At 48.2% G+C, this 21,832-nt stretch overlaps 1 protein-coding gene across 1 annotated transcript in view; it reads right to left on the reverse strand.

Moving 5' to 3' along the window:
• AGXT (alanine--glyoxylate aminotransferase) overlaps positions 1–21,832 on the reverse strand; it is an 879,854-nt gene that overhangs the window by 408,782 nt on the left and 449,240 nt on the right. The window contains exon 4 of the mRNA XM_069213665.1: positions 14,892–14,992. Coding sequence (XP_069069766.1) covers positions 14,892–14,992 — 101 coding nt within the window. The remainder of the gene's footprint in view (positions 1–14,891; positions 14,993–21,832) is intronic.

Below are 21,832 nucleotides of genomic sequence, written 5' to 3' on the forward strand. Positions count from 1 at the left end.
GGACATAGACAGGGGCCATGTAGTTTGGGCACCGGTAGTGCTTGGCTCTCACGTGACAGCTGGACTAAAGCTCTGGGCCAAAGTTAGGAAAATGACAGGCAGATTATTTCCTTCTCATTTTCAGGTTGCAGCAACAGAAGAGTCGTTTCTATAGTCCTCTTTTATGCTCCATTGTCCTTCAGGAAAGACAACTACAGTTTCCAGCCTCCTATCACAGCCTTTCTCTGCACAGGTGTACTTTGCTGTTATAAGTAGAAAGGTGCACTCTCAGAGGCAAAATTATCAATCAAAGCTCAGCAAGCCACCTTGTTGCGCTGCATGAAAGGGCAGGATTCAACATTGCATCATGCCCCAAGGGTGCCTGTGTTGTGGGCAGGATTGTTTTTGTGGAAGAAAGGACATCTGCCTGCACAATACAATGCAGAGAGGCATTTTCCTCCTTCTAGCAGCACACATAGACAAGCATTTGCAATGCAATTTGTCTCACATTTGCGAGAGTTAGAGCCATTGGTGTTGTTAATGACAATGGCCCTCATTACAACCCTGGCGGACGGTGTTAAAGGTGCGGCAATACCGCAAACAGGCTGGCGGACAAAAAAAGGAAATTATGACCCTGGCGGAAACCGCCAACAAAGACAGCCACTTTAACACACCGTCCGCCACGGCGGTACAGACAAGCAGCGACAGGCGGAAGACAATGTACCGCCCACACTATTACAACCTACCAATCCGCCACCTTTTCCGGGGCGGATTCACCGTGGATAAAAACACGGTGGAAACAGTTACTGCAATGGGAAAATGCTCACCTGAACACATCTCACGAGGAACAAGGACTCCATGGAGCCCGAATTACACATTCTTCTGGCCCTTGTATTCCTACTCATCTACGAAGACCAACGCCGGCGCAGCCGAAGACAACGGTGAGTACTGCACCTACGACATAGGGGAGGGGGGAGGCAAAAGTTGGGGACACACACACGAAACACCCCCACCTCCTCCCCCACCCTCGCATATTACAACACACACACCAATGCATGTCCAAAAACCACAGTAACAACCCACAATCCATCCGAAAGAATGTAAAGACAAAACAAAATCAGTTCAAACATTGTAATGTATCAATACACATGTTTAAAAAATATACAGATATATCATAAAATCAGTCAGAAATATATACATTACGAGATGTAGTGCAGATATGCACATATCAATGTCCGTGCACCACTAGTCCAAAAATGCATGGGCGAGGCCGGCAGTAGATACCTGTCCATAATCGGAGAGAACACTGCCGGGGCATCAGATAGAAATACTACAGGCACCTCAGGGGGAAGGGAAGGGGGGCACCTCAGCCGGATGATTGCAAAGCCAGATCCACAACGGGGCTCCATGCCCACTGATGTATACCGGGGAGTGCAAAGCCACAGTCTCTCAAGTCTCTACAGGGGGTGGGTTGCCCACTCTACCATCCTGGGGAGTGCAAAGCCACAGTCTCTCAAGTCTCTACAGTGGATGGGTTGCCCACTATACCATCCTGGGGAGTGCAAAGCCACAGTCTCACAAGTCTCGACTTGGGTTGGGTTGCCCACTGTACCATCCTGGGGAGTGCAAAGCCACAGTCTCTCAAGTTTCTACAGTGGGTGGGTTGCCCACTGGACCATCCTGGGGCGTGCAAAGCCCCAAATTTGCAAGTAGATAACAGCCGCCACTGGCTCTGGAGGGGGACTGGTGCCCAGACTGGATTAGTCTGCCCTTGAAAGTTCCTGTCCCGTCACTGTCCCAGCCTTTACAGGGGGTGGGCTGCCAGTGCCTTGGCTCTGGGTCATACTGCCTGCCCTGGTGGCCGGTGCACTCCACAATCCTTGAACAGGCACCACTGGTATTGGAGGCTTTTTCGATGAGGCGCTACGACGGGACTGATGAATTGGAGGGGGGGTGGGGGCAAAAAGGTCAACTTTACAGAGGGCCAGTTTCTGACGAACACTGGGATGGGTAGTTGGAGGGGGCCTGGGAGTGGAGGAAGAGGAGGTGGTTGTAGGAGGTGTCACTTTAGGTGTTTTGGATGCAGGTGCAGGTACTGGAGGCTGTTGTGAGGTGGATGGATCTTGGGTGTGTGGGTGCTTGCGTTTGTGTACTTTTGGAGGGGGCGTCACAGACACACTGGGAGAGGACACAGGGGACGTGTAAATGGGAGTGGAGGTGGTGAGTGCAGGTGAGCGGGAAGTGGTGCTGGGTGTTCTGGTGCGAGTCCTGGTGTCTGTAGATGTAGTGCATGCAGGTGAGAGTGTAGACGACACTGGGAGGGAGGAGGGAGAAGAGGAGGAGGGGGACACAGTGGAGGCAGTGGATGTTGCTGTGTCTACATGTGTGTGATGCTTGCGTGAGTGCCTGTGGGTTGTGTGGTGCCTATGTTTGCTTGAGCTTCCCTTGTGTGTTGACTTGTGTGCATGCTGGTCTGTAGGTGTGCTTGGGATGGGCTGGGCTACAGGGGATTGGGTCTAGGTGGAGGAGGTTGGAGGGGGGGAGGCTAGACACAGGGACAATGGCTGCCATCAGTGCTGAGGCCAGAGTTTGCAGGGTTCGCTGAAGGGCAGCCTGACCAGAATGAATGCCCTCCAGGAATGCATTACCGTGTTGCAACTCTCTTTCTACACCCTGGATGGCATTCACAATGGTAGACTGCCCAACAGTGAGTGACCTGAGGAGGTCAATGGCCTCCTCACTGAGGGCAGCAGGGGTGACGGGGCAGGGCCTGAGGTGCCTGGGGCGAAGGTGATGCCCACCCTCCTGGGTGAGTGGGCACGGGGCGAACGCTGAGGGGCTGCAGGGAGGGCGGTGCTGGTAGGGGATGTGGCGGCTGTACCTGTAGAAGTGGGGCGCACAGATGGTGCCGCCACCACAAGGGAGCTCACATCGGCGGACGAGTCCGTGTCGCTGCTTGGTGATCCGGTGGCCGACATGAAGCTCCCCTCGCCCTCCGTCCCACTGGTGTATTCTGAGTCCGTGGTGTGGCCCTCCAGGGCCATGTGGGATGCAGCTCCCTCGTGCTCCGGTGCCACTGTACCTCCGCCTGATGATGCTGATGGACAAAAGAACAGCGAAAGCACAAAAAGGGGGGGGAAGACAGAAGAAGAACAGGTTGAGTGCATGGCATACCGCTACCGTTGGCGGACAAGACAGACACAGCAGCCGCCTGCACTACGCCGTGCTCCTGGCCTCTGCAGATGCAATTCCTGGGATCTGGCCTATATGGCTATGGTGGACATCTGCACACATGGATGCCACAGGGGCATATATACCTGTACTTGGCACTCTACTGCGGTGGTGTAGAGTGCCACATGGGCTGCATTACAGAGGGGCCTAGTCTACGTATTTCTGCCTGGCCTAGGTACACCCACAGGCCTCCTCCCCCACCCAGACCCCTCCACTGCGCGCAAAGTTAGCTGAATGAGAGTGTACTCACCCCCTTGTGTCTGCTGTGATGCCCTCAAGCGCCCATCCAACTCAGGGTAGGCCACCGCCAGGATCCGGAACATCAGGGGGGTCGTGGTGCGACGGGCACCCCTCCAACGTTGGGAGGCCATCCCCAGCTGAGCCACCGCCGTCTTCTTGCTGCAGCGGCGAATGTCCTCCCATCTTTTACGGCAGTGGGTGCCCCATCTCTGGTGGGCACCCAGGGTCCGGACGTCCTTGGCGATGGCACGCCAAATGTCCCTCTTCTGGTGGGCGCTGACCTACATGACATGCACAAGGGAAGACAAAAAGTCATTACCAACTGCACCGTCGATGTGAGTGGCCCCCCTCCCTACTCTAGCCATGTGGCCCATTCATTCACATGCATTAATGATCCCTGAACTCTGGCCCCTTCCCTCTTACAACCAGCCCTCTCCACCCAGGCTTAGCCCATACAACGTGCTCCCTGTGTACTAACCTGTTGGTCTGGAGGACCGTAGAGTAGCGTGTACTGGGGGAGGACCCCGTCTACCAGTTTCTCCAACTCCTGAGCATTGAAGGCAGGGGCCCTTTCCCCAGACGCAGCAGCCATTGTCTCTTCCCGACCGAGGTCACAGCAGCACTTGCAGTGTAGGTCCTCTCCTTTCGAAGATCAGGTATCTAATGATTGAACAGATAGAAAATGGCGGTGACGTCCGCGGCGGTGACGTCCATGGCGGTGCGTATCATCACCGTCGGCGCACCTGTTCATTGGTTCCTGGGACCCATAGGGCCCTATGTTAACCAATGCAGCATTGCGCCGCGGTCTACAACCGCCTACCGCGACGGTCTGCAACGCCAGCGCAGTTACCCCACAATCCCATTGTCCCAGTTTAGAGGTCAGACAGCCGCCATTTCAGGGGCCCACATGGCTTCATTTACTTCTGCGTCACACATAGCCAGGCCTACACTCAACACACATACAGGAAGGGTTTTGTGTTTGCTGTAGTCTTCTGTGTAACTGTGTAACTGTGGGTACATACCTGGAAAAAATTTGACTTTATCGTCGCTGTTGACAATTGAGAAGATGGCGGAATCCTCCGGTGTACCGACCGCTGGTGGACCTGTTGACAATGGAAGAGCGACATGTAATCGTCACCTACAGGTTTGACCGTGCCACAATCCAGGAACTATATACCCAGTTGGAGCCAGACCTAATGTCACCAATCCGCCATCCCTCTGAAATCCCCCCCTGACGTGCAGGTGCTGTCAGTGCTCCATTTCCTTGCAAGTGGGTCTTTTCAGACAACAGTGGCCATGGCATCAGGGATGTCCCAGCCTATGTTTTCCAACGTCTTGTCCAGAGTGTTGTCTGCCCTGCTGAAACACGTAAGGAGATACATCATTTTCCCTGAGGTGGAAGATTTGGCTACAGTCAAAGCTGACTTCTATGCCCTTGGACATATCCCCAACATCATAGGTGCCATTGATGGGACCCATGTAGCTCTGGTCCCCCCCGCAGGAGTGAACAGGTGTACAGGAACAGGAAGAGTTATCATTCCATGAATGTACAGATGGTCTGTTTGGCAGACCAGTACATCTCCCAGGTTAATGCTATGTTCCCTGGCTCAGTGCATGACGCCTACATCCTGCGGAATAGCAGCATCCCTGATATGATGGGTCAACTCCAGAGGCACCGTGTGTGGCTATTAGGGGACTCTGGTTACCCCAACCTGTCCTGGCTATTGACCCCAGTGAGGAATCCCAGGACCAGGGCAGAGGAACGCTACAATGAGGCCCATGGGCGGACTAGGAGGGTGATCGAATGCACCTTCGGCCTCCTTAAGGCCAGGTTCAGGTGCCTCCATATGACAGGTGGTTCCCTCTACTACTCACCTAAGAAGGTGTGCCAGATCATCATCGCCTGCTCGATGCTTCATAATTTGGCTTTGCGACGCCAGGTGCATTTTCTGCAGGAGGATGGTCCAGATGACGGTGTTGTGGCAGCTGTGGAGCCTGTGGAGCCTGTGGACAATGATGAGGAGGAAGCTGAGGAAGAAGACAACGACAACAGGGAGTCAGTCATACAGCAATATTTCCAGTGACACAAAGGTGAGAACATTTTCATTTTTACCATTACATTCACTGTCACACGTCCTCCTCTATCCTGTGTGTTATTTCATGGGATTATTTAGTAATTGAGTTGTTTATTTCCATTACGGTTTCACAGGTGTGGTTACCAACGTGTGTCATCTACTTGCATCCTTCAAGTACTTGTGATGTGTGACATTGGTATGTTGCCTTTACACCTCACAACGCATTTTGACACTGTCATAGATATTACATTTTACCAAATCATAGACTGACTCCAGATTGTTTTGTGATGGCGGAGGAATGTCCATGGCAGAGTCCAGTCTATTAGACTCACAGGTGCACTGCCCATATGGGCATAGGAAGTGGAGCTGGGGCAGTTCAAGTATGGACAGGGTAACAAAGTGGGACAGTGGGGGGACAATCAGAGTGGTCTCATTTCCTGGCGGGGGTCTTGCCATCTTGCTCTATCCTGTTCCTGGCTCTCAGGGACCGCTTGCGTGGTGGTTGTCCGTCTGCAGGGGGTGGGGTGCTGGTGTGGTGGTCCTCTGGCGGGGCGTCCTGTCCACTAGCGCCGGCGGCGGTGGTGGGCAGTTCATCGTCCTGGCTAGTGTCAGGGGCCCCTTGGAGTGCCACGGTGTCCCTCAGGGTTTGCTGTACGTCCTTCAGCACCCCTACGATGGTGCCCAAGGCGGAGCTGATGGTCCTGAGCTCCTCCCTGAACCCCAAATACTGGTCCTCCTGCAGGCGCTGGGTCTCCTGAAACTTGACCAGGACCGTCGCCATAGTCCCCTGGGAGTGGTGGTATGGTCCCATGATGGAGGAGAGGGCCTCATGGAGAGTGGGTTCCCTGGGCCTGTCCGCCCCCTGTCGCACAGCAGCCCTCCCAGTTCCCCTGTGTTCCTGTGCCGCCGTCCCCTGGACCGTGTGCCCACTACCTCTGCCCTCAGGTCCCTGTTGTTGTTGAGGTGGTGGGTTACCCTGGGTTCCCTGTAGTGGTGGACACACTGCTGATTGACCTGTCCTGGGTAGGGAGGTTTGGGCCCGCTGGGTGGGTGCTGTGCTGGTGTTACCAGAGGGTGGAAGGTCAGTGATGGGCTGTGCCTGTGCAAGGGGAACCGACTGTCCCGAGGCCCACGATGGTCCGGGCTGGTCATCAGGCTCCAGTAGGGCAGAGCTTCTATTGTCACTGTGGGCCTCTTCTGTGGGTGGAGTGGTGTTGTCGGGACCCTCTGGTGTGGTGACGGTCCTTCGTGATCCTGCAGGGGCATAAGAGCATGATTATTGCATGTGTGTGTGTGATGGTGTGCAATGGGTGGGTGTTTGTGTACCCCAGTGCAAGCATTCCTGTGTGGGGGCTTGTGTGATGATGGTTAGGGGGTTGTTATGGGTATGTGCAGTGGGCATGCTTAGGTGATGGGTGTCCATGCTTAGTTGTGTCATGCAGGGCTTGTTGTTGGGATGTGTAGTTTGTGTTATTAGTACATTAGGGAGGAGTTTGGGTGATAGGGGAGGGTGTGAGGGTGGGGGGGTGTGATAGCATGCAGGTAGGGTGGGGGATATGATAGTTAAGATTTGACTTACCAGTGTCCCATCCTCCACCGACTCCTCCGAGGCCCTCAGGATGCATGATGGTCAAGACTTGCTCCTCCCATGTTGTTAGTTGTGGGGGAGGAGGTGGGGGTCCGCCACCAGTCCGCTGAACCTCGATGTTGTGCCTGGAGACCGTTGAACGCACCTTCCCCCGTAGGTCGTTCCACCTCTTCCTGATGTCCTCCCTATTTCTTGGATGCTGTCCCACAGCGTTGACCCTGTCGACTATTCTGCGCCATAGCTCCATCTTCCTTGCTATGGATGTGTTCTGCACCTGTGAGCCAAATAGCTGTGGCTCTACCCGGACAATTTCCTCCACCATGACCCTGAGCTCCTCCTCGGAAAAGCGGGGGTGTCTTTGGCGTGCCATGGGGTGGTGTGTGTGATGTGTGGGGCGGTGTGAGTGTGGTGATGTGTAGTGGTGTGTGGTGTTTTGTGCGTTGATGTTGTGTGGGTGATGGTGTTGTGTGCCTCTGTATGGTGGGGTTGTCTTTGATGTGCTGTCTCTCTGGACTTCGTCTACAGTTCTGGTCGTAGGGGTTTGTGTGTGATGTGGGTGTGTGTTTTATATTGTAATGGGTGTGTGGGAGTGGTGTGTGTATGTGTATCAGGTGTGTGTATTTTCCTAGCTTCCCTAGCAGGCCTAACTTACAGATCTGTTAATAATTATAGATCCTCTATTTCGGCTGGTCACATTCCAGTCTCAGGTAAACCGATTGGTGAACACTTTGTAGTTTGCAAATTGATGAGAGGTATTTGACTTGCCAAACCTCCTCTTCCTTGTTACTCGTCTCTTTGGGATGTTAACATAGTTCTTTTGTTTATTTCTTCTTGGCCCGATAATAGATTTTTGTCACGTAAACAACTTTCGGCCAAGCTTACCTTGCATCTGTGTCTAATATCTTGTAAAAGAGTATTGGATGTTAGAGCTCTGGATCTAGCAGGAAGGATTTTTTCTCCTTCCGGAGTTTCCTTTTCTATTTTCAGACGCACTAAGACCGGTACCTCTTCAGTTTCCTATCCAGCCTATCCAGCCTTTCCTCATAACCCCAAACTTTGTGTAGTTCAGTGTTTAAAAGCCTAAGAGGCGGCTACAGAAGAGATCAGGAGAGACCCCGGGGGTCAACTTTTGATTGTTCTTCAGAAACCTTTCAACCCTGTCTCGTCTGCTACTTTAGCAAGATGGATTAGATGGATTCTGGCTGAAGCTGGTATTGACGTTTCCATCTTCGGAGCTCATTCTGTTCACGGAGCTATGGCTTTGAAATCCTTCTCCTTGGGAGGTAGGTTAGAAGATATTGTGAGAGCAGCGGACTGGTCTGCAGAGTCGACATTCAAGACCTTCTATTACAAACCCATATCAGATATAGCATCAGTGGTGGTAAGTCAGCTTTGAACTAGCATAATTGGAGCCTCCAGTCCTGAAATAGAATAAAAACAATTCTAGCTGACGTGTCAAGAATTTTCAGTTCTATTAAGGACACGGAGGCGAGGATTATCCCATCCGGATTACAGGAATAAACTATAATTTAAGAGTTGAGTATCTCAATTTATTTATATTTGTAGTCCTGTTTATTGCATTTCCTCCCATTGCATATATTTAGCTATGATGTTGATTGCTATGATATTGCCGTAGTCTATGACTGGTTATGTTTCTTTTTTCTTAGGTTTTGACCAGAAACAATTATGTTTTGGACACTCGCTGGAATTCTGAGATGTTTCTCTCCTGAATTTCTTGTTCTTATTTAGTCTTTTGGACCTTTGGATTTTACCACTTTGGAGCCATTACTTTATAGACTTTTCCTGTTGACTTTGTTGGTTCAGCATTTGCAAAGAAAGAGGAAATTCCTTATCCTCGCATGGTTATATAGGTTTACAGTCTCTATGATAATGATGTGATACATTGAATGTTGGGATATGTTTTGCTTTGTGATACTCTCTTTTGATTGGCTGCTGTGTGTAATAAAGCATAGAAAGAGAAGCATAATCTGAGCCTCCGGTCCTGAAATAGAATTCCAAATCACAAACATGTCAGAAGCCTCTGAAGGCCACGCCTGTTCCTTCGCATATACGAATACTCGTTCTGTGTTTAAGCTGGCACTGCATCCTCCTCTGTGATTGGTCAAAATTTGAAGAAGGCGTGGACAGTAGCTGTCATCCGCCTTCTCCCTGGAGGTCACACCTGCGTGCTGATAGTAATGATCGGCGGCGCCGGTTGAAAGTGGGGATCCAACTTTTGCGTGCGGCCTGGGCGCGAGTGGAGGTGGTGAGTGCGAGGCATTTCTGAAATCCGACAGAGAGCAGTGCGGCTGCTGACTGCGTCGCTCAGTCCGCTCTCACCTGTTACATTTATATTAGTGGGAACGCCAGCCCCGCTTGACAGAACTGTGTTGGTGTCTTTGTCCAAATTACAACCTTTCACTCCAGAGCTAAAGGATATTAACAAGCACTCAGTAGAGCCCCCAGAATGAGTTGAGGGAGGGCGGTGTAGGCTCTGATTGGCCCAAGTTAATCGTTCTCTCATTGGCTCAGGCAGGTGTCAACCTGGGAATCCCACTGTGATTGGTTGGAATGGCAGCAGCTGTAATAGCTGCCCTAAGACACGAAGAATTCAGTGAGCCCAGCGTCTTTAAATCATAAATAAATAAAATAAAAGGCATGCTTGAATACTTATAACTTTGAGCACCTGTTGGCTTCATTAGTGACACTGTGGGTGCATGGGGGCTCAGGGAAACAAGGGAGAGTGGGAGGAGCATGCAGTACATGGGAGAAGGCTAAGCTTCACTGAGTCCAAACTGGGGTGACGTGGCAAGCAAAATAACAATGGATTAAACCCAGATCTGTGACTGGGGGTGAATGTTTGAAAAGTTTCAACACTCCGTCCATCATTTTATTTTGTGATTTTGCTTTGTGCGCCCTAAGTGGCTAGGGTATGCCCAGACGTGGGTCCCTTGCTTGCTACACCACTGGATTCAAGCTAGCCTGGCTGATGAAGGGTGATACCCTGAAACCGGTCCCAGGATGCTTGAATCCTGTCCAGGGAGGACCTGGCTTGGCAGTTCGGGCTGGACTGCTCCCATTGGGAGCAGGTTCAAGACTGATTTGCATATAGCTGGGTCCAAACTGGGGTGACGTGGCAAGCAAAATAACGATAGATTAAACCCAGATCTGTGACTGGGGGTGAGTGTTTGAAAAGTTTCAACACTCTGTCCATCATTTTATTTTGTGATTTTGCTTTGTGCGCCCTAAGTGGCTAGGGTATGCCCAGACGTCGGTCCCTTGCTTGCTACGTCACTGGATTCAAGCTAGCCTGGCTGATGAAGGGTGATACCCTGAAACCGGTCCAAGTTGCTTGAATCCTGTACAGGGAGGACCTGCCTTGGCAGTTCGGGCTGGACTGCTCCCAGTGAGAGCAGGGTCAAGACTGATTTGCATATAGCTGGGTCCAAACTGGGGTGATGTGGCAAGCGAAATAATGATGGATTAAACCCAGATCTGTGACTGGAGGTGAGTGTCTGAAAAGTTTCAACACTCAGTCCATCATGTTATTTTGTGATTTTACTTTGTGCACCCTAAGTGGCTAGGGTATGCCCAGACATGGGTCCCTTGCTTGCTAGGCCACTGGATTCAAGCTAGCCTGGCTGATGAAGGGGGATACCCTGAAACCGGTCCCAGGATGCTTGAATCGTGTCCAGGGAGGACCTGGCTTGGCAGTTCAGGCAGGACTGCTCCCATTGGGAGCAGGGTCAAGACTGATTTGCATATAGCTGGGTCCAAACTGGGGTGACGTGGCAAGCAAAATACCAATGGATTAAACCCAGATCTGTGACTGGGGATGAGTGTTTGAAAAGTTTCAACACTCTATCCATCTTTTTATTTTATTTTGTGATTTGTTTTAAGCTTCACTGAATACAAGCAGGAAAGAAAAAAAAGTCCCCTAAAGAAGAGATAAACAGGTCAAAACATAATTATACAGTAGGTGGATCCTGCTCACAAGAGAAAAATGAGGGACTACCAGGCATGACTGACCACTAGCAAGGAAGGATTTTTAAATGAAACTGAAACAAGCAAATGAAATGGCTTTAAGCCCACTGAAGATGCATACTAAAGTATTCTTGGGGTTGTATGCTTACGCTCAACCTAAAAAAGGAAACAAACTAGGAGAAATAAATATATTTCTCCTTGTTACCCCTCACCTGGGGAGGCATAGCATTTTGACGCATTCCCAGATCTACCACTAATGGCAAATCTGGGAATGCTCCAAAATCCATGGGTGGACGCGTGGGAACACCCACTTTCCACCCATGGCACACATCCCTGCTGTAGACCAACACAAGGCAGCAATTTGCACTGCCTTGGGTTACTCTAGATTTATCAAGCCATGCAGGGCCACACAAGGTGACCTTGTATGGCTTGCTAAATGTCACTTAGGTTTTGCGTCCCCCTAGCGCCCCCTTGCAAGGCACAAGGGTGACCCAAAACCTTGATAAATATGGGCCTCAGTTTCTAAAGTTAGAATGCAGTTACACCTCAACAACCCCAACCAAGCCCTGTGCATGTTGTATAGGCTCCTGATTTCATTCATGTCCCTAAAACCCATGCAAGATGGGCCTGATGGTGTACACCTTGCACAGATTCTACACATAGACAGTATCACATTATTTTCACGCTCTAACAGTCTAATATCACCATAAGCCTTTCCCAGCTGAGCTTCTGGTAGCCACTATGGGAACCCTTGTGAATGCAAACCTGGACTCCCTCGATGTCTTGTGTGTTAGCTTTCCTAAATACAACCTTGACTGCTAACAACAGATTTAAAACACTGATAACCAGCTTCTTACCAGCCATAAGAGAAGAAATCCAGGAGCAAACAACCTGAAAAGTTCTCTTTCACTATTCCCTAGAAATAGAATCCATCCCAAGGTCCTTGCCAGGGCGAATTAAAACCTTTAGAGGCCCCAAGCACTAAAAAGATTTTGGTGACCCCATATATTTTTAATTCAAAATATAAACAATAATAAACCATGAAATAACCTTTTACTTTTTTTTTTATGAACCAACACGTACAGTAAGATGGAAAATAAGGTTTCTTTTTGTATACTTACACTTTATTTATATTTGAAAAGTTTTCTCCTACATATTGTAATTGCAAAGTCTTTGATTAGATCCTCAAACCTAATCTTACATAACATATCCGCTTCTTACTGCTTAGTTGTTCTGTTTGGATTTTTAATATACTTCAACCGAGAAAATGAAAGCTCAGTTGAGCAATTAGTGAATATTAATGTTAAAAATATAGGAAAGCCAATGTCTACATTTGGAAAATCACACTCAATATTTACTTTTACACTTATTTTATAAAGTTCAGCATGACTGAATCTTGTTTTTACATTTTTTGCTGCACTGAACTTATGACGCACATATGAGCGAAACTGCTGAAACTCAGCTGATAAATTAGTGTTCAAGTCCTCTGGGTAAGCATCAATCAGCTTTTGACAACACTGAGAATACCTTTCAATTTTAGTAGATGATGAAGTGCCGTTTTGTAGCACATCACTTAGAAGAGAAAATCTCTCTGCTATTTCTTTGTATATCTCTCCTCTTCTTCTCATCTCAGTTTCACGTTTGTCAAAAATTGTGTAAAATGTGGTGGTACAAAATTTATCCCTGACATTCAGATATACTTCTGGTGCAGCATCTCCATCACTGGGTAGCTTCTTTCTGATACATTTACAAGTTTGAGCTGCGTTGTAATCAACATCTGGTTGCATTTCCTTTGTAGCTGCTTCATATCTTTCAAATTCATCTTGTGAAGTGCAGTTGGTCAGATATGGTCCATACAGATCTGCACGTTTTTAAGTTCACATAATGTGGCAGTTATCAGATTCTAAATGTATATCATTGCCCTCTATTATTACTATTTTATTATTATTTCTATTATTGTATGTATATGTACATGCATTTTTTTCATTTATTGAGTCACCTTTTTGTAGAACCTTGTTCAGCTGCACCATTTGCAGTTTTGCACCATATTGTCCTTGGTAAATCCAGCAATGGAAAATGTCTTCCATTGATGCCCTAAGCACATGCTTATTTTGCTTAGTGGTTAATTCAGCCTTGGTCCTTGCCTTAAGGAGAAGAGCCGCTGAGACCACGCGCACGTGATAAGCTACACATGATACACTGTGCAGCATAATTACAGCCTACACACCAAATTGCAATATCTGCTTCACTAGCAGACTCTGACTCTTCACTACTGCTTCCAGATCATAGAACCTCAAGTAGATGATTGTAATTTATAGAACCCCAAATGGAATAAGTCACATTCTTATGAGTTCTTGACAGCCCCATCACCTGCAGAAAACTCCTGAATCGCTATTCTCCTCAAGCAACCGCTAGTCACCTGATTGACTCCTCCCAACCAACTAACTAGAGCCTAGGAACCAGGGCTGGTCTGAGACCCAAAAGCAGCCGAGGCAAAAATGCTCAAACTAGCTCAGCTCCTTTTTTGTCCTCATGCAGTCTATCTCTCTCTCTATCCATACATTCTCTCTCACTACTCTTTATTTTCTCTCTTCTCCCTCTCTGATCTCTTTCTCTCAACATCACTGTCTCTTCCTCTCTTTCCCTCTTTCTTGAGGCCTTCCTGTGCTTGCTGCAATTAACTTCAGTGAGCTGGAGAAAGAGACAGAGACACTAGGAGCAGCCTTGGGCTTTCAAAACTGGCCTTCAAGGGCTCCAGACCACATGGGGAAATGCCCAGTGGAATAAAAAGCCTATCCGTCCCTGGTAGAATTGATGTTGTTTTCAGTGTGGATCTTTCAAATCACACAAATAAATACATATATACATTACTGGAAAGGCTCATCAGTCAGATGGCAATACTTCCTGGTTGCTCTCTGGTGTACCTACATTCTCTGCCCAGTTTATTTGGTATGAAAACGTTTCCTACATATGAGAGTTCAATCTCTCTCTCTTCATACTTTGGGTACCACAAATATTTTTAAGTCTCAACTTCAGCCAACTTGGCAGACTTATTGTTTCCAATAACATACACTTAGAGTGGGCTTTTCTTCAGGTACATGCTCCGGATTGGATGCCTCTGTTGTCTATCTTAGTTTTCTGTTCTTGATTCACTGGCTCTCCTCCCTTTCTTGTGTTTATCCACCCAGGAGCATTTCAATCTTCAGTGTTCTGACTGAATGATTTTTATCCCTATACTGCATGCTTAAAGGCAGTCTTTTTATTTTAGGTTTAGTGCTTCATAAGAGTGCATGTATTTCCCATCTCTCTCTGTTTTTTTTTTCCATCCCCTTCCTCCATTCCCCCATGCTTCTCATCCCACTCCCCATCCTACTCCGTGTGTTCAAATTAATAGTTTTTACATTGTTTCCCAAGTCCTTTGGACTGTCTTTTGTTCCCTCCCCTGCTCCCCTACTCCCTGATGCTGCTTGCCTCACTCCCCTTCCCACTCATAATCTAACTCCACATTTTAAGATTTTTAAAATGTTTATCTGCTTTTTAGGATGGGCTTAAAACTGCAAAAAGTTTCACGTTCGCTCGTCCCCTTTGTTACACTTCATGTTCACTACTTTTGACTTTTTCATTTTAATTTACCATTCTAACTTGCCCTCCCATCATCTTATAATGTTAAATAAAAAATGGCTGCCTGTGTGACGATGTATGCATACATGTATTTTGCCCTTTAGATTTGAGAAATGTATTATTGCTTATGCTTGTTGAGAAAAGAATAGAAGTTACACTTGGGTGATACTGACCGATGACAGAGGTTGCCTAGTCCATCAAGAGGTTGTGCAACGCCGCTAGAAGACTCCCCGTGAGTGATGAAGAAGAGTACAGGTTTATGCTTTGCCAGACCCTGCAACAAGAGAGACTGTGAGAAAAGGAGACTGAAGATTTGGGACAGAGAACGGATATCAGTTTGAGTGCAATGTTTAAAGAAAGAAACATAGAGAGAGATTTGTATGGCAAATCCCAGCAAACATGAACACAATCACAAAGCATTTTTCATGCGAATGACAAAATTTAGCGACCCAAACAAGAAGAAATTTACCAGTAGTTATTGACCCCCTTTTAGAGAGGCCTGCCTTAGTTGATAAAGTGCATTTTAACGTGCTGTTAATTTTAGAGTATGCATTGCGCTATTCTGAGTTTTTAATTTAACCACTAAAGTTAAAATAGAGTGCTCCTCGGAGAAAGTTCCCATGTCCATATATTTTGCCAGAACTTCGTTCTGTGCTGAAACCCTTGCAAAATGGCTGTTGGATGAACCTAAAACGTGAAAGTAGCACATTGGTCCTCGAATCCCGAAGGGAAGCCAAATTTCATCCCTCAAAAGGATATAATTGAACAAACAGTGAATCAAAATAGGAATCATATACATAGCCTGTTGTAGTGTTGTGAGACTATGGCCCTCATTACGAAGCTGACGGTCCGAAGACTCCCAGGGCCACGGTGGGGGTCTCACCGATGACGGGACGACAGTGAAGACCGCCAAAATACGAGTTTAGCGTTTTGGCCTAAACCAAACCGCTGATACTCCGCCCATCCTGCCGCTTTTCCATGGTCCGCTGGGCTGGAGGTGAGCACCTCCGGCCTGGTGTACGGCGTAATACTGATAGTGGTATTACGACAAGGAAGACCGCAAGCATTTTTCTGGCAGTGCGACTGCCAGAAAAAGCTGGCATTCTTGTATCCTGGTGACAGGAACCTGCATTCCTGTTGCGGGGATACTCCTGCACACATTCTGGCGGTGCGACCGCCAGAAAAAGCTGGCATTCTTGTATCCCAGTGACAGGAAGCTGCACACACGTCCTCATACCCGCACACATGCACCCACATACTCCCACACACAAACGCACCCCCACTCACCCACACACTCACGTCATACACCCCATTCACACTAACATACATACACATACACCACACTAACGCACTCATTCACTCTCCGTCCCCCTCTCCAGCGCTTACATACATTCACACCCCTTCTCCTCCCTGCACCACATACATGCACTCACCCCTTCCATCTGCTCAATTACACTCCCGCACTCAATTGCTCACACTCGCACACACGCACTAACCCCCACCCAATCCACTTACACACATGTACACCCTACCCCAATCCACTTACACACACGCACCCCCACCCCAATCCAAAAAGACTCACACCTCCCCCTCATCCGATCCACAATCACTCTCACATGCAGACACGCACCCACAAACACACCCCGTCCTCCCACATTCATGACATTCACAAATGCACTCGCAAATGCACATGCCCCCCCGTAGGATGATCCACTTACCTCATCTGTCGAGGAGGTTGTCCAGGAAGGAACGGGTCCCGACACTTCCACCGCCGGCAGTGCCCGCCCTCAGAACACCACCGCACAGGTCGGAATACTTTGTGCATGGTGTATGAGGCTGGCCTGCTTTGTAGTGGGTACATTGGGTACTTACACCTTATCCCTGGTCCAGTTATCCCTTATTAGTGAAGTAGTAGTGTTCTAGCAGCTTAGGCTGATAGAGGCAGCTATAGCAGAGCAGAGAAGGCTGAACTAGGAGACATGCAAAGCTCATGCAATACCACTTATAGTTACACAGTACTTGTACACAACTAAAGACAATACTCAGTGTTACCTAAAATAAAGGTATTTATTTGGATGACACAGTACCAAAAATATCTTAGAGACAATACTCCTTCTGGAGGTAAGTATTATACACAATATATACACTAGACACCAACATTGGACAAGTAAATAGTCAGAACAATGCAAACAATAGGAAATGTTATAGAGTGCAATGGGAGAAAATAGGTCTAGGGGCAACAGAAACCATATACTAAGAAAGTGGAATGCGAATCACAAATTCCCCCCTAGACAAGTGTAGTGTGTGCAGAATCGCTGGGAGAGTAAGAATACAGTAAAGGTAAGTAAATTAACCTACCCCAGAGCCCAGAAAAGCAGGAGTAAAGAACTGCAAGTTTCCTTAGGACACACTACACCTCGTGATTAGGATTTTGCAGTAACCAACCAAGTCTGCAAACAACAACTGCTGGATTCCTGGACCTGAAGACCAGCAAACGAAGGGGACCAAGTCCAGAAGTCAAGAGAGGTTCCAGGAAGGGCAGGAGCCCCTGTCAACCCAGAAGAGGGCGCAAAAGAAGAGTCCCCGGTTAGTCAAAGACTGCAGAAATGCACCCTAGGAAGATGCAAGTGGGTTCCTGCATGATGCAAAGGATGTCCCACGATGTGAAGATGGATGCAGACGTGATTTCGTGTTGGAGGTCGCCAACAAGCCTTGGTTACGGCAAAAGTGTGTTTTGCATCAAAATGGCACTGGATGGACCCAGGAGGGACCTGGGGGCCTTAACTCTGTGTCAGCACTTTAAAGAGCCCTCAGGATGCCAGATAGCACCCACCGGAGTCCCAGGACACAGGGACAAAGGAGGTGCAAAACACGGTTGGTGCAGCTCAACAAAGGAAGGTCCACTCCACCGGAGAACAACTCAGCAAGTTGAGCATTGCAGGATGGAGTGCTGGCGACATAGGCCAGACTGTGCATGAAGGAATTTTGCAAATAGTGCACAGAGGCCTCAGGAGGTGAAGAAGACACAGTACACAGGGGTTACGTCAATCTCAGGGAAGGCAAGGTCTTCCCACCTCCAACTTGCGTCAGCAGGACCACAGGACAGTCTATGTCGATGGGGTCCAACCTCTATGTCCTTAGGAGCATGCTCGTTGCTGTGAGAGGCGTCCAAGGGTACCGGTCATTGTCTTTGAAGGTGCCTGCTGGAGCAGCGGAGTGACTCCGTCACCCCACGGGAGATTTCTCCGGTCCTTCTGGTGCAGGATGAAGACAGGGAGTCCTCAGAGCGTGCACACCATGGAAACTGTTGCAGTTGCTGGCTGGAGCTAAAGTTGCAGAGGAAAAGTATCCCTTGTGGATAATTTGTTGCTGTTACAGCGGTTTCTGGAGCAGGCTGCGGTTGATCCGAGGTCAGAGGATGAAGTAGTAGTTGCAGAGAATTCCTGAAGGAAACTTGCATGCAGAATCTGAAGAAAACCCACAGGAGAGACCCTAAATAGCCCTGAGAGGGGGATTGGCTACCTTATCAGGCAGGGTCTCTGATGTCACCTGCTGGCACTGGCCACTCAGAGGCTTCCAAAGTGCCCCCACACCTCGCAAAGCAAGATGGCTGAAGTCTGGGACACACTGTAGGAGCTCTGGGCACTACCCCTAGGGTGGTGATGGACAGGGGAGTGGTCACTCCCCTTTCCTTTATGCAGTTTCATGCCAGAGCAGGGGACAAGGGGTCCCTTAACTGGTGTAGACTGGCTTATGCAAGTAGGGCACCATCTGTGCCCTTCAAAGTATTTCCAGAGACTGGGGGAGGCTACCCCTCCCCAACCTGTAACACCTATTTCCAAAGGGAGAGGGTGTAACACCCTGCTCTCAGAGGAAATGCTTTGCTCTGCCTTCCTGGGACTGGGCTGCCCAGACCCCATGAGGGCAGAACCCTGTCTGTGAGGTGGCAGCAGCTGTAGCTGCAGTGCAAGCCTCAGAGAGCTGGTTTGGGAATACTGGGGGTCCATAGTGGTGCCCCCAGGATGCATGGAATTGGCTCCCCAATACCAGATTTGGAATGGGGGTACAATTCCATGATCTTAGACATTGTGCATGGCCATACTCGGAGTTACTATTGTGAAGATACATATAGGTATTGACCTATGTGTAGTGCACACGTGTAATGGCGTCCCCGCACTCACAAAGTCCTGGGAAATGGCCCTGCAAGGGTGCACTCACACTTAGTAACTTTGCACCTAACCTTCAGCAAGTGAAGGTTAGACATATAGGTGACTTATAAGTTACTTAAGTGCAGGGAAAATGGCTGTGAAATCACATGTGCATTATTCCACGCAGGCTGCAATGGCAGGCCTGTGCAAGGGTTTGTCTGAGCTCCCTATGGGTGGCAAAAGAAATGCTGTGGCCCATATGGATCTCCTGGAACCCCAATGACCTGGGTAACTGGGTACCACATACTAGGGACTTATATGTGGGTTCCAGTGTGCAAATTGAATTGGTAAATTAAGTCACTAGCCTACAGTGACAAATTTAAAAGCAGAGAGAGCATAAGCACTGAGGTTCTGGTTAGCAGAGCCTCAGTGACACAGTCAAGCACTATACAGACACACACATTAGGCCATAAACTATGAGCACTGGGGTCCTGACCAGCAGGATCCCAGTGAGACAGGCAAAAACATACTGACGTACAGGTAAAAATGGGGGTAACAAGCCAAGGAAGATGGTACTTTCCTACACGAGGTCCTTTTGGTGTGGCGGTGCCGGCAGTGGAGCAGCCTCTTCACCGCCGACCGCTAGCACGTCTGGTGTTGGAATTCCAAAATCAGTCGTAATATGGTGGTCTTTCAGTGCCTGCAGTTGCGCTGGCCTTACGAAAAGACCGCCAAAGTCGTAATGACGGCCTATGTGTAATAGGACCCTTGTGGTTCTAGGAAAACTCAATAGAGGAATTACGTAACCTGCTGGGAGGTGTCAAGGTGTGATTATTAATGCTTATGACATGATCTGAGTGCGGTGTATGATCGTATGCTGAGGAATAAAGATGCCTGTTACAGAGCTGCGTGTGTGGCATGGTCAGTTACATGTTCCTGGCCTGGGGAAGATGGTATAGCTGACAACTGTGTCCTGAAAAACAGAGACTACCCTCCCTGAGAGTTTGCAACAACACAGCAGCCTACCAGAGTCCATTTATAAGGCTGAAAGAAAAAATATTGTGATGCGCCAACGCACAGGGCCATCATCGATGTAAGTGAAATGCTAAAGGCTGTGTCAACCAGGTATGATGCAAAAAGCGAAATGCAAAAATGATCAAGTGCAAGAAAAAAGAACTGTTATTCACTATTAAGAAAGAAGAGGACACTTTACGACCTCAGATCGAGCATGATGACCGAAGTGCGAGCACACAGCCAGTGCTTGTAGAGGTTATCGATCCAGGTTAACAGTGGCCATCATGGAACAGCAACAGTGGTAGAAATGAGTGTGAAGTACGATGCAACTGTTTTTTTAAACCACCACTGCCATTTGACACCGCCAAAAAGCAAAATATTGGTGACATACCCACCGCATAGATAGAGATATTCAATGGCTTCATATATGCCCTTGATGAAGTTGATGACAAGAAAATCATGAAGCATTTAAAGAACCTTGCCAGTGATGCAGTAAAGGAAGTGCTGAAGAAAATCTCACAAACTGATGTAACTTCGTGCCATCAGATCAAAGAAGCTCTGGGTTTCAAGTTCAATTCATTGCCAAATGTTGACTATGAAAAGTACATTTTCAGTAAAGAAAACAAGCTGGTGAAACGATGGATGAGTTGGTTGAACGGCTTGATGTGCTTATGAAGCACTGAAAGTTTAGTGAATTTGATGATGACAAAGCCATATACCTCTGTCATAAGATGCTTGTTGGGAGAGACGCTCAGTATAGAGAAAATATTAATGGCATCAAGAGCAGATGAAAGAGCAGATCGACAAGCTGCTGATATGGAAGCTGGAATAGTGAAAAATTAATCAGCGTTGTTTATGAAAAGCAAGCACTGGTACAATGTAGATGCACACCAGTTGAAGTCTTCAAAGAAGAAAAAGGTGTGTTTCTGATATGGGTTTTCATTACCCCATCGAGGAAGATGTCCAGCCATTGGACAGACATGCAGAGGATGCGGGAAAGAAAACCACTTCATAATGGTTCGCAAAGTGAAGGAGAAACCAAATACGTCACCGTGAGAAGAGAAAATGGATGCCAGAAGTGTTCAAGCCAAGCCCTCAATGCCAAAAAGCAACACCAGTTATGACAAGTGGAAGCCAGACAAAGTCGATCATCATCAAGCTCATCCTTCAAAGGCTCTCCAATGTCATTATCAAGCGCCAGTGAAAATGGATGTGGGATGATGATGATGACCGGAGAGCAACAGGCGAATGTCGGTTTAACTACTTGCAGGGAAAAACAAAAGGCAAAGGCCAACCATCAAGCAAAACAACTGAATTCATTTGGACACTGCCTCACAATAAAAGTCACCAGTTGCCCCATATCCTTTATCATAGACAGTGGTGCGTCCATGAACATCATGCCAGTTGAGAAGTTTAATTGCCTGCCTACTCTGCCATGCCTCGAACCGTCAAACACGAAGGTATACATGTGGGCTGCTTCTAAACCGTTGCAGAGTCAAGGGTAATTCATAGCAACAACGCGACTTAAAGCAGTATCATTGCAGGCTCCAACTCACGTTCTTCAAGGAACTTCGTCAAGTGCATGCCTACTTAGTTTTGACATTACTGCTGACATGGGACTGATAGCTCTCAATTACAACCTTCACACTCAATCTGAAATTGTTAGTCAGTTTCTGTCATTATTTTGTGGCCTAGGAACACTCAAGACAATGAAGGTGTGACTTCACATTAATGAGGACTTTCACCCTGTTGGACAGAAGCACCGTCGAGACACTTTTCACTTGCAAGAAGCTGTTGAGAAAGAAATAAAAACACTGGGGAAGCATGGCTTCACAGAGCACTCCACTAGTCCTGTGCTATGGTTTTCGCCCATACTGGTGGTACCAAAAAAGGACAGTGGAGGTGCAGTGCGTGTCTGTGTTGATATGTGCCACGCCAACAAAGCACACACA

The sequence above is a fragment of the Pleurodeles waltl genome, chromosome 11 (assembly GCF_031143425.1).
Source record: "Pleurodeles waltl isolate 20211129_DDA chromosome 11, aPleWal1.hap1.20221129, whole genome shotgun sequence".
Taxonomy (NCBI): Eukaryota; Metazoa; Chordata; class Amphibia; order Caudata; family Salamandridae; genus Pleurodeles; species Pleurodeles waltl.